This window comes from Sceloporus undulatus, chromosome 5 (genome assembly GCF_019175285.1).
Source record: "Sceloporus undulatus isolate JIND9_A2432 ecotype Alabama chromosome 5, SceUnd_v1.1, whole genome shotgun sequence".
Lineage (NCBI taxonomy): Eukaryota > Metazoa > Chordata > Lepidosauria > Squamata > Phrynosomatidae > Sceloporus > Sceloporus undulatus.
In genome coordinates, this window is record NC_056526.1 from 169071033 (window position 1) to 169082484 (window position 11452).

Here is an 11452-nt window from a genome sequence, read left to right on the forward strand (position 1 = left end):
AATTTTAGAAGCAGGTTATATTATTATTATTATTATTATTATTATTATTATTATTATTATTATTATTATTATTAATGGTATTGTATGTCATCCCTTTCATACACACACACACCTATGTATGTGTGTATATGTATCTGTGTGTGCACGTGGATATATATATATATAAACCTACATATTCACAGCCACACATGCCCAGCAAGCTGGGTCCCCAAACTGTGCCCTTTAAGAGATCTTGGATTTCAGCTCGCAGAAGCCTCAGTCATGTTGGCCAATGGTCTGGGATTCTGGGAGCTGAAGTCCAAAGTCCCTTAAATAGCACAGTTTGGGGACCACTGAAATAGTGCAGCTTGACTCCACTTTAAGTGCTGTAGCTCCATCCTGAGAATTGCAGGTGTATAAGGTCTTTAGCCTCTTCTGCCCAAGCATGCCACTGCCTTCCAGAACTACAAATCCCAGCATTCTGTAGGATGGCACCTTGGCAGCTCAACTGGTGACAAATTGCATTCTTTCTACAGTGTCGATACACCCTTTGTCTCAACTTGTCCACTCGCTTGTGTTTTTGTCCTGTTAAGAAAAGTAAGGCGGTGTCCTTTCTTTCTGCCTGGGTATACTGTACTTCAGTTAACCTGGCAGAAGTGTTCCTGGGCATTGCTTTTTTAACGGAAAATTTGGTACCCGAGGCAGAAATAACACTGGGAATAGGAATAGGTTCCTCCCCTAAAAAAAGAAGAGCGAGCGGTTCAACTGGTTTCAGCAAACATTTTATTTAAAATGAACAATATGCACATGTCAAGCAAAACAACCTTGCCTGGCAGGCCTTGCATAGGCAAAAAAGACACAAAACATTTTGAACCTTCTAAAGACCATCATAAGGCTTCGTCCAAAATTTATTGGGCAATAACTTTTGTTTCTCCAGCCCCCACTTTTCTGACAATTTACATTTTCTTTCATAGAATCATAGAGTTGGCTTTTTAACTGGTTTTAAATGGCAGAAATGGACAAGCTGGCAATAATATTAGCAAATAAAATCACTGGGAAATTACAAGAAAGAGTGGAAATCTGTAGTGCCATTGCAGGAAAAATAAATCAACAACTAATTTTCAAGGCTTGAGAAAGTTAAGAGAAGATAAGAGCGTTTATGGTTTAATATTTCAATAATATTCAAAGAAGAAAGAGGGTAATGTCTTGTTAGCCTCCTTGAGTCCTTATACCAGGAGGAAGACGGGATATAAATAAGCAAATAAATAATTTTTTAAAAAACGAATTATAAAGTTGGAACAGACCACAGGAGCCACTCAATCCAACTCCCTGCCAAGCAGGAACACAAATCTTTGCCAGACTTATACATCTGTGCTTTTTTAACTTGTTTAAAGAGTTTTATCTGCTGTCCTCTTTTCTATTTGTTGCCTGTTCATGCATTCTCAGTAAGGCAAGCACATAGTTACAATAGGATCCGCTAAACTAGAATCACATTCTTTTCCAGCACAAGCTTCATTCCATTATTTACTGCAGACATGATGTTGCAACCTGGCACCAAACATCTAGGTCTCTCCAGCCCTTCATCGCTATCTTTCTTATCCACCATTCTGCTAAAAAAAAAGAAAACCTTCCAGCTAGACGGAAGAGAAAGATGAAAGCGGTATGGTTGTTGTTGTTGTGTGCCTTCAAATCATTTTGGAGTTGAGGCAACCCTAAAATGACCCTATCATAGGGTTTTCTTGGCAAAGTTTCTTCAGAAAGGGTTTGCCATTGCTGTCTTCTGAAGCTGAGAGAGTGAAATTTGCCCAAGGTCACCCAGTGGGTTTTCATGGCCAAGCTGGGATTTGAATCCTGCTCTCCAGAATCATAGTCCAACACTCAAACCACTACACCACGCTGTATGCTGGCCAGGCATAAAAAGAGATTGTATAAAGGAGCTGTTTTGTCCAAGGCCTTGTCATCTGAGTACTCCTGCATTTATTTGCAGAAAGGGAGTTGACTGCTGCCAGGAGACTATTACTATTAATAATGCCTTGTTCCTATAGGCTGGTAATATTAGCCTTGTCCATCATTTTTAAAAATCCCTTTCCTTGGAGCCTTGGAGCAATTTTCCAGTGGTGTTTATTTTATTTATGTTTGTGATGGGCCATTGCATAAGATGCTTGTGTAGGCTAATATTATATTGCAAAACCAGTAAATAATTTGTTAAAACATCTAATATAACCTCAGAGCATTTCATTCTAAGCATTTTGTGAAAAGTTAGTTGAGGGCAGGTCATCTTTTTTTCTTCTTCTGTAGATTGTGTCCTGGTGAAATTAGTGTCAATACAAATTGAACAGCTCATTCTTGTGGTAAGTGAGAAGCAAAAGCTGAGGATTTGGATGAAGTGCAATTCTATACAAAGTTTGAATCCAGTGCACACCTAGAAAATCAGGCATCACAGAGTTCAGTGAGACTAACAGGGACGTTGTGTGGCTTCAAATCATTTCTGACTGATGTCGACTCTAAGGTGAATCTATCGTAGGGTTTTCTTGTCAAGTTTCTTCAGAGGGGGTTTGCCTGCCATTGCCATCTTCTGAGGCTGAGAGAATGTGACTTGTCCAAGGTCACCCAGTGGGTTGACACGGCTAAACTGGTCTCCAGAGTTATAGTGCAATTTTCAAATTCATATACTACATACAGGGAAATGTGAATACAGTTTTAGTCAGAGTTTCCATATGTGAGCTGCATTGTTTTTGCCAAACACCAAGCTCAGTCTTCTGCATCTTGGCACCATCCAATTTTATTGCGGTACAGCCATGTAGTATAGTGGTTTGAGTGGAGGACTAGGGCTCTAGGGACCACAGTTCAAATGCCAACTCAGCCATGAAACCCACTGGGTGACCTTGGGTATGTCACACTCTCTCAGCCTCAGGGGAAGGCAAAGAGGGTTTGCTATTGTTAAGAAAACACCATAAGACCACCATAAGTTAGAAACGACTTGAAGGCAAATAACGCAGTAGCAACAACAACAACAGCTCCAATATCCATAGCTTGGTTATGGGAATTGTTCGACACATTTGAAGTGCATGAGCTTGAGAAAGACTGATCTAGATGACCAGAATAGCTTTAGGGTGGTGCAACAGTGGTCAAGCTGTGTTAGGAGCATTTCATTCCTAAACTGCATAAGAGCTCTTGGAATTAAAAGTTTGGGCATATTCCATTGTAACGAAACCCATGTATTGGGCTACATTCATGCCAGGTAAATTCATACAGCTGGCAAGATATAGGCCTGTTACAGACAGGCCAAAATAAAGCTGCTTTGAGTCACTTTGGAGTATGGTATTTCAATGATGCATGCACCCTAAGAGTCCAAAAGCCGCACCAAAGCTGCACTCCAGTCTTTAAAACTGGAGTGTGGCTTTGGTGTGGCTTTTGGACTCTTACAATGCATGCATCATTGAAATACCATACCTCCAAAGTGACTCGAAGCAGCTTTATTTTGGCCTGTCTGTAACAGGCCATAGCTGTTCTTTGTGGAGTTAGATCGACAAAAAGCACATTCATTCCCAATGAGAAGATAGAAAACCATGCTGACTAGGGCACTGCTTCTGCAGCTGTCTGCAGGCCACCACTTTGAGTAGAATTGGATAGAGGATTCTGAGAGTTGTTGTCCCAAAAAGTTACCTTTTCCAAACACAGTTCCTTGGCATATGTTACAAAATAACAAAGATGTTTTGTGCAATTGGTGAAGCCAGATGGAACCATGGTGCCTTCTATGTGTAAATATACATTTGTTTCATTTGCTTGCCTACCATAAAACAAACTTCATTATCAGCAATATGAAACAAAACCACTTTGTTCTTCAGTAAGACAGAGAGAGTGAGCAACCTTTTCAATATACAAATGGGAGGAGGAATGCCTTCCAGACTCAGAAAAGGTACTGCTTCAACCTCACCAAAGTTAAGTGGCAGCCTGTTTAGCATGGTGACACTACAAGCTATTGGTGTGATTTTGGAACAGGCCATTTAGTTATTTAAATATTTATATCTCACCTTACATCATGGGATCTCACGGCAGTATGCAATAAATATAAATTTGACCAATTTAAAGCACTATAAAGCTGTACAAATGATTTAAATGGACTAAAATCATATTAAACAACTTGACAAATACAATAAAACAGTTTAAAATCCATTAAAACAGTTAAAGACAATTGGAAAGCATTCACATGTGCAGATTTTGATGAAATCAGTTAGATCCCAATATTTGTTTTTACTTAGTTTTTGTTTAGTGCAGGAATCATGACAGTGTTGGTGGCAATAAGAGGTTTCTTGTGCTTGTTTGCGTTCAAGTCTTTCCAACTTATGGCAACCCTAAGGCAACCCTATCATAGGGTTTTCTTGGCAGGTTTCTTCAGAGGGGTTTGCCATTGCCATCCTGTGAGGTTGAGAGAGTGCGACTTGCCCAGGGTCACCCAATGGGTTTTCATGGCTGAACAGGGATTCAAACTATGCTCTCCAGAGTCAAGTCCAAGACTCAAACTACTACACCACACTGGCTTTCCATTCAGAGGCCTCGGTTTTAAAAGAAATGCAGGCACAGGCATGCATGCAGAGAGAGTGTGCAAAGATGGAGAAGTTGAGAGACTTCAGATTTAAGATAATAAGGCTACTTAATTATCTGTTCCAAGACACACCTTTGGCTGAGTATTGTTCTGGCTTAATACATAAAAAGTGCAGGCAACATTTTGGCCAGATACAGAGATACATTCTGTACTTTTTCCAACGTTAATGTAATGTTTTAAAAGCTTATTTTACTTTGCAGGTTTCAGGTAGAGACCTTTCTTTTTCTTTTGCCAATTCAGATTGAGTCAGTGAGCGGTCACTTGAGCAGCTCAAGTGGAAAAAAATACATTAAAATGTTCCAAATACAGAAATAGCAAACTGAAGAGAATATTGATAGAGACCATGCATTTCCACAATTCACATTGAATAGCTGGATGGTAATCAAAACCTTTAAAAACATTTAAAGTTGTTTTAGGGCTGACATGAAAAAAGGGGTAATTTAGATTATCAAGGCAAGTTATGGTAACTAGATTTGACAATAATGAGAATTAAAGATAAAGTGGGGTGAAGGATTTATTATTTTCAAATGGAAAAAGTCGTTGAAATGATACAAGAAAATCAGTCAAGGAGAGAATTCTGGAAGTCTATGTTTATTTTAGTGTTAGTTTTAGTTTATAGTTATGTGTGATGTGTTATGTAGTATATTGTTATATGGTTTTGTTTGAATCCAGTACTGTCTTAATTTAAATGAGTGAATAAAAATAAATTAAAAAATAAATAAATACAAACTTTATTATAAACACCAACTGTTGAAGCTAAAGCAGGCAAATATTAATCCCTTTGAAATGAACAGTACCAAGAAGGCTGCAATGCTACTGTAACACAATAAGTTTGGAAAATACAGTTTTACAGTACCAATCCCAAAATACACTAGCCATGTCTCTCAGCTATTAGGAGTATAATAGTCCCAAAATAAATTTTTATAGACTCTGGAATAAAATGGATAAGCAAACCAAAAAGACATGTTACTTTTCTCATTTGAGAAGATCATTCTTTCTGTTGTGTTTTTAATTTTAGATTTCTAAAAATGGTGGAGGATCAGGTGGCAGAAAATGAAGAGACAGCACCTTCTGCTAGCATGAACAAGGATGGCATTCCTATGCATCAAGCCATTCAGGTATTGATCACAAACTTCAGCCTTACAGGGCCTCTAGAAAGCAACCTTGTACAGCCAGGTGCAAAACAAGGGCTAAAGTGGGCAGGTATACGGATCTTTCAAACAGGGTCATTTTGTGTGATTGGTACTATGCAATTTCCTACCATTTAATGTTGCTTTCCCTTTCAAATTCTATTACACTGAGCCCTTGGTATCTGCTGGGTTTTAGCTCTAGAATCCCCTATGGATACCAAAATCCATGGATGCTCAAGTCCCATTAAATACAGTGGCATAGTAAGATGGTCTCCCTTATATAAAATGTCAAAATCAAAGTTTCCTTTTTGGAATTTATATATGTTTCTAATATTTTCAAACTGTAGATGCTTGTGAACATCCCTACAGAAGCAGGCATGTGTTGGTTCTAGTCAGCAAGGAGCATTTTCCAAAGTCAGTGGTGCTGTCTAACATAAGCTTCATATTCAGCATTCAGTTGATCAAAAACAGTCTTCAGCAGCACCAGTTCCCCATAGTCCTCCAAGTGACTTCTTCTTCCTTCTTGGTTTTCAGTGCAACACAGCTCTATCTGAGCAGGCAACTTGGCAAATGGCAAACTATCTGTCTCTCCTGCCCCCACCCCCCAACTGCTGCTCTGTTTGCATTGGCTTTTTATCTTTCCTTCTCCATCCCTTCTTCTCTCTCCCAGAATTGCTGTAGTACCATAGGACAGACCCCTGGTGTGTCATATGACAGTTCCCAGGATTCTAGGTACTTTGTTCCTGGCTGTCAGTATAGATCACTTCTCCCGGAGAATTAATATTTGAACTGCTTACATCACATGACTACAGTTATAGACAGTTCAGTCTAGCACAAGCTCTTCGGGAAGCAACAGCTTGGGAGACTTCCAGAGGGAGACAAGGCACCAGAGGGAGACAAGGTAGGCTTAGTAGGTTCCCAGATTTTTACAGAATGAACTAGTAGGAACAAGGCCTCCACAGTTCTGTTTACATAATGTTTTCATTATGGACCTTATTCCAAATGAAAGATTGGGAAAGTTTATATTTTGGACACGAGTTTTCAGAAACCTCACACCCAGCTTTCTGGTGCTGTTTATGAGCCAGATGTAGTCTAAAAGGTCACTTTTCCAAGCTCTGCTGCAGACAGTATTGTAGGTAATATGTGTGTTCCTTGCTGTAGATGACTGCTATGCGGTTTCTGGTTATTTTATGATGATCCTCAGCTAATCCCCATCTTACCATAACAGTAAATGTAAACAGAGCTGTGGATATAGTTTACAGTCTTTTTGTTATACATGATCAATTATAGAATCATAGAATTGTAATTACTGTCAGGAAGTTCTTCCTAATGTTAAGGTGGAATCTCTTTTCTTGTAGCTTGAATACATTGCTCCATGTCCTAATTTCTGGACAGCAGAATATAAGCTTGCTTGTCAATACAGTTATAATAAATGCATTGTAATATGTGACTTTTAAAAACATATGTATGCCCCTGAGTATTCTCTTTTCAGACAACCCTGACACTTACAGGTATCATTTAAATGACTCCATGTCTTCACACTCTTGAGGGCATTTTGGAAGAAAAGGTGTTTTTTAAAAACAAACAAACGACTTAAATTTGGGGGACATCAGAGAGTGGTAAAAAAGATCTTCTAAACTTGATATAATGCATTTTGACCCTGAAAGGCCATAGGGGCCACCTGAAAGCCATGGGCTATGCCCCTGGTATAAAGTCACCTTCTTTAGTGGATCAATGGACAAGTGTGAAAATGCCCTTAGCTACTTAGTACCTAACTGGAAACCTATAGATTATTGCTTTTGAGATTGTTTCTTTGCTTTATTTCAGGAAGCAAATGTTTTGGACTCGAAGGCTGTTGATGGTAATATACAAACTGAAGAAACAGCTCTGCTGAGCAGCTATAGACAACAACCTCAAGAACCTCTGGCTGAGTCAACAACACTGGGGAAAATGAAGCAAATCTGTGCTTGTCCGCCACAAGGCATACTTGCCAAAATTGTCACATATGGTATGTAAAAGAAAGAAAAGTAGTATGGCTGCTGATGCAAGAATGAAGAAAGTTATCTTAAATTTCCTGTTGTAAATATTTATTTTATAGATTTGTATTTTTACCTTATTCTTAATCACCAAATGTTCATATTAGATAAGGTACAGATATAGGCCTGTACACACTAACCTCCACCTGACATGTATTTTGGCCTTTCTCATGCTTGACTACCACTCACCCACAATGTTTGCAATCCAGGTTATTCAGTACTCTGAGAAGGTGTACAGTGTATCATTATATGCCATTTCACTGCATTCCAGTTCGAACCCATTTTTTTTTTCTGGCTTGGTCCTATTAAGTATTTTGAATTAGATTGAGTTATTCTATCTCTGTGTAGTCCAAGAAGGTACGTTATTTAAGTTATGTGAATTCCAGTGAAACAGTTATCAGCACTGGTACTATTCTCAGAAATGCTTGTTCTGAAGTGAAAACAGCTCCTTGTTTCTCGACATCACGACTCCCCTTCCACTAATTTCATCTTTTGATTTGCCATCTCAAATAAAAGTAGGTAGTCTGTCACCCCCATGATATACTTGGAATGTAACTCCCAGAGTGCCTTAACGTTGACTGTGTTGCCTGGATTGCTGGGAGAGGCAGTCAAAAATATATAGAAGGTGCCAGGTTGCTTACTGTTGTTGCAGACTGTGGAAGAAAATCAGTGGTTGTAACTAAGGAAACAGTGGTTGTAAATAAGGACTAAGGAAAGACTATGCATTTATATAAATACCATGGTACATTAATTGCATTATTTTTGTAAACACCATGGTAATGGAATACTGAGGATATAAAAATGCTTTTGGAAGTTCCCAAAAGGTGTGGTATATGCAACCTTTCATAGCCCAGAGGGTGATGTAGTACATATGCAGCAGAGCTCAGAAAAATTCTTTTTAGAGATTGCACTTCTCAGAATCCCCCAGCCAAGAAGGCTACTGGCTGTTGGGAGATTCTGGAAATTGTAATCCAAATATATTCGTTTTCCAAATTCTGATATGAACCTGCGCTGCTAAGCCAAGCTAAAACTGCTAAAACAAAGCTGGCTTGTCCCTGAAAATGTTCTGACTGGCTGACAGCCCTCTATAAGCTGTTGTAAATTTGTTGGAGAAAGCAAGCATAACAGTGAAGCATTATTTAGCAGCCTGAACCAAACTCCACAAATACCTATTGGATTATCTGAAAATTCTTCCTTTGCATCAAAGAATCTTCTAGCATCTCCATCTGGTTGTAGATATGTTTTCAGTTCAGTGACATTTCTTCATTGTTCGAGTATTGTTCTGGGTATAATTTCAAGTTATGAATTACTGTGCCAGGTCTTAGTGTTCACACCCAGCCACAGAGAGTTTACATTCCCAGGGTTGCATTGAAACTGGATTGGGTCCAGGGAGAAACACAAAATTGCTTTATTCTGCTACTCAGGCAAAGTGTATTATTAAGAACATGAGGCACCAAAGTCCATAGGGCACATTGAGCATAATGTCAAAGGTGCCTAGGTCAAAAACAGTTAGGTTTCGTGTGGTATAGACCAAGTGCTGAAATAAAAAATAATTGAGTATCCAAAGTTAGTTACTGTTCCGCAAAGACTGGATAGATTTCTTCCTAGACCAATTGTGGAAAAAATGTCCCAGTGATACTTGACTGCAACTTCCATCAGCCCTAGGTACTGTAGCCAGTCAGTGGTAAGGAATCATGAGAGTTGTAAACCACCAACACCGTCCCTGCTCTAGAAGTTCCCAGAGCTTCTTCCTTAATGAAAAAATGTGCCATTTCATCATCATTATCAAATCATTAACCATTTCTAATTCCCTGTGTGAATTATGAACCATCTAGCAAGCCCAGTGGATGGACTGGAAAAAACAGGTGCTGCAGTATTACAGAAGGTGTAGACTAATAGGAAAATCTCCAGGACCTCAAATGAATTTTTAAAAAGCATTTAGAATTTGGAGTGCTAGAATGGCATCTTTTATCAGACATAGGCCTGTACATTGAAATGATCAGAGGCTGTACTATCATGTAAATGTAGGATTAGATTGCTGTGCAAAAAGAGTATTATTGCACAGTAATGAAGAAAATAATTGTGAAGTTGTCCTAATGCTCTTGATGCTCAATAGCTGAAATGTTCCCCCACCAGATCTGTATTTTCTAAAGTTTTGTCTGAGCTTCACCAACAGCCTTATCAGGAAATCCTTGGAGGGATTACAAAACAATTAGTACCTCTGCAAATGGAACATCAGAGCCTGGAAAAGTTAACTTTTGGACTACAACTCCAGGCTGTATAGCTATTGGCTGAGAGATTATGGGAGCTGAAGTAAAAAAAAAGTTTCTCAGCCCTGGTGCATGTATTCAGTTTGGGAAGATGAGGGCTCATTTACACTAGACAATTATAGCACTGTGATTCTACTTTAATGGCCATGGATGCATCCTATGGAAACCTAGGTTTTGTAGTTTGAAGCTTTAGAGTTCTCTGGATGACAATTCTAAAGACCCCTTGCTAAACAATCCCAGGATTCCATAGGGGAACCTATGGAATAGTTAAAGTGGAAGTTTATCATAGTGCTATACCTCTGTAATGTGGAAAGGCCCTCACAATACTAAAGTTTCTCTTAATTCTAATGAAGGGCTAACAAAGCAGTCACCCCAGTCTGAACCCCACAGTGTGATTGCACATAGGGATGCCATAACCCGGTGGCCCCCGTGACAAACCCGCTTTTGGGGGGGCCATCACGGTCACAGTCCGGTTTGGCCCCCTGCCCCCGGCTTGGGGCCCACGCGGCGCCAACCCACCTTCCCCTGCCTCCCCGTGTGGCTGCGCCACCCACCTCCTCCTCCTCCTCCGTTGGGAAGCAAAGGAGGAGGCAGTGCGTGGGGGGGAGGGAGGTGGGGAGGGGCGCGGGTGTGCGCAGGAGGCGCACCACCTTCTCCTCCTCCTCCGTTCCAAGCCTCCCTTCCTTTCTCCCTCCTTTCTCCCTCCTTCCTCCTCCTCCTCTGCCTCCCCACCCAGGCCCAAGCGGAGGAGGAGGCAGAGGTGCCTGCCTGGCTTGGTGCTCCCTGTGCGTGTGCTTGCACCAAGGCAGCAGCCACTGGCAGCCAGCCACCCACCGCCTCCTCCGCCTGGCGCGCCTCCGCGCTGGGCACTTCCTTGGGCCTGGGAGGCGGAGGCAGAGGAGGAGGCTGAGGCAGAGGTGGCTGGCTGCCTGCTTCCTGCCTTGGCACGCGGGCGGGGGGGAGCGCGCCAAGGCAGCCACCCACCTCCTCCTCCACTTGGGCCTGGGCTGGGAGGCAGAGGAGGAGGAAGGAGGGAGGAAGGAAGGGAGGAGGAGGAGGGAGGGAGGAAGGAGGGAGGGAGGGAGGAAAGAAGGAGGAAAGGGGAGGAAGGAGGGAAGAAGGAAGGGAGGAGGAGGAGGTAGAACGGAAGGAGGAAGGGGGAGGAAGGAAGGAAGGAGGGAGGGAGGAAGGAAGGAAGGGAGGAGGAGGAAGAAGGAAGGAAGGAAGGAAGGAAGGAAGGAAGGAAGGAGGGAGGGAGGAAGGGAGGAGGAGGAAGGAAGGAGGAAGGGGGAGGAAGGAAGGAGGGAGGAAGGACAAGGAGGAAGAAGAGGAGGAGGAGGAAGAGGATAGTGATGATGATGAAATGAGCCAGCTTCTGAGGCATAACCAATGTAAGTTACTCTCATTTTTACAAACTCATGCACAGTGAAA

General features: G+C 41.2%; 1 protein-coding gene across 1 annotated transcript in view; it reads left to right on the forward strand.

Moving 5' to 3' along the window:
- Positions 1–11452, forward strand: part of SLC9B2 (solute carrier family 9 member B2) — a 28257-nt gene that overhangs the window by 1225 nt on the left and 15580 nt on the right. The window contains exons 2-3 of the mRNA XM_042467349.1: positions 5604–5703; positions 7543–7723. Coding sequence (XP_042323283.1) covers positions 5614–5703; positions 7543–7723 — 271 coding nt within the window. The 5' untranslated portion in view covers positions 5604–5613. The remainder of the gene's footprint in view (positions 1–5603; positions 5704–7542; positions 7724–11452) is intronic.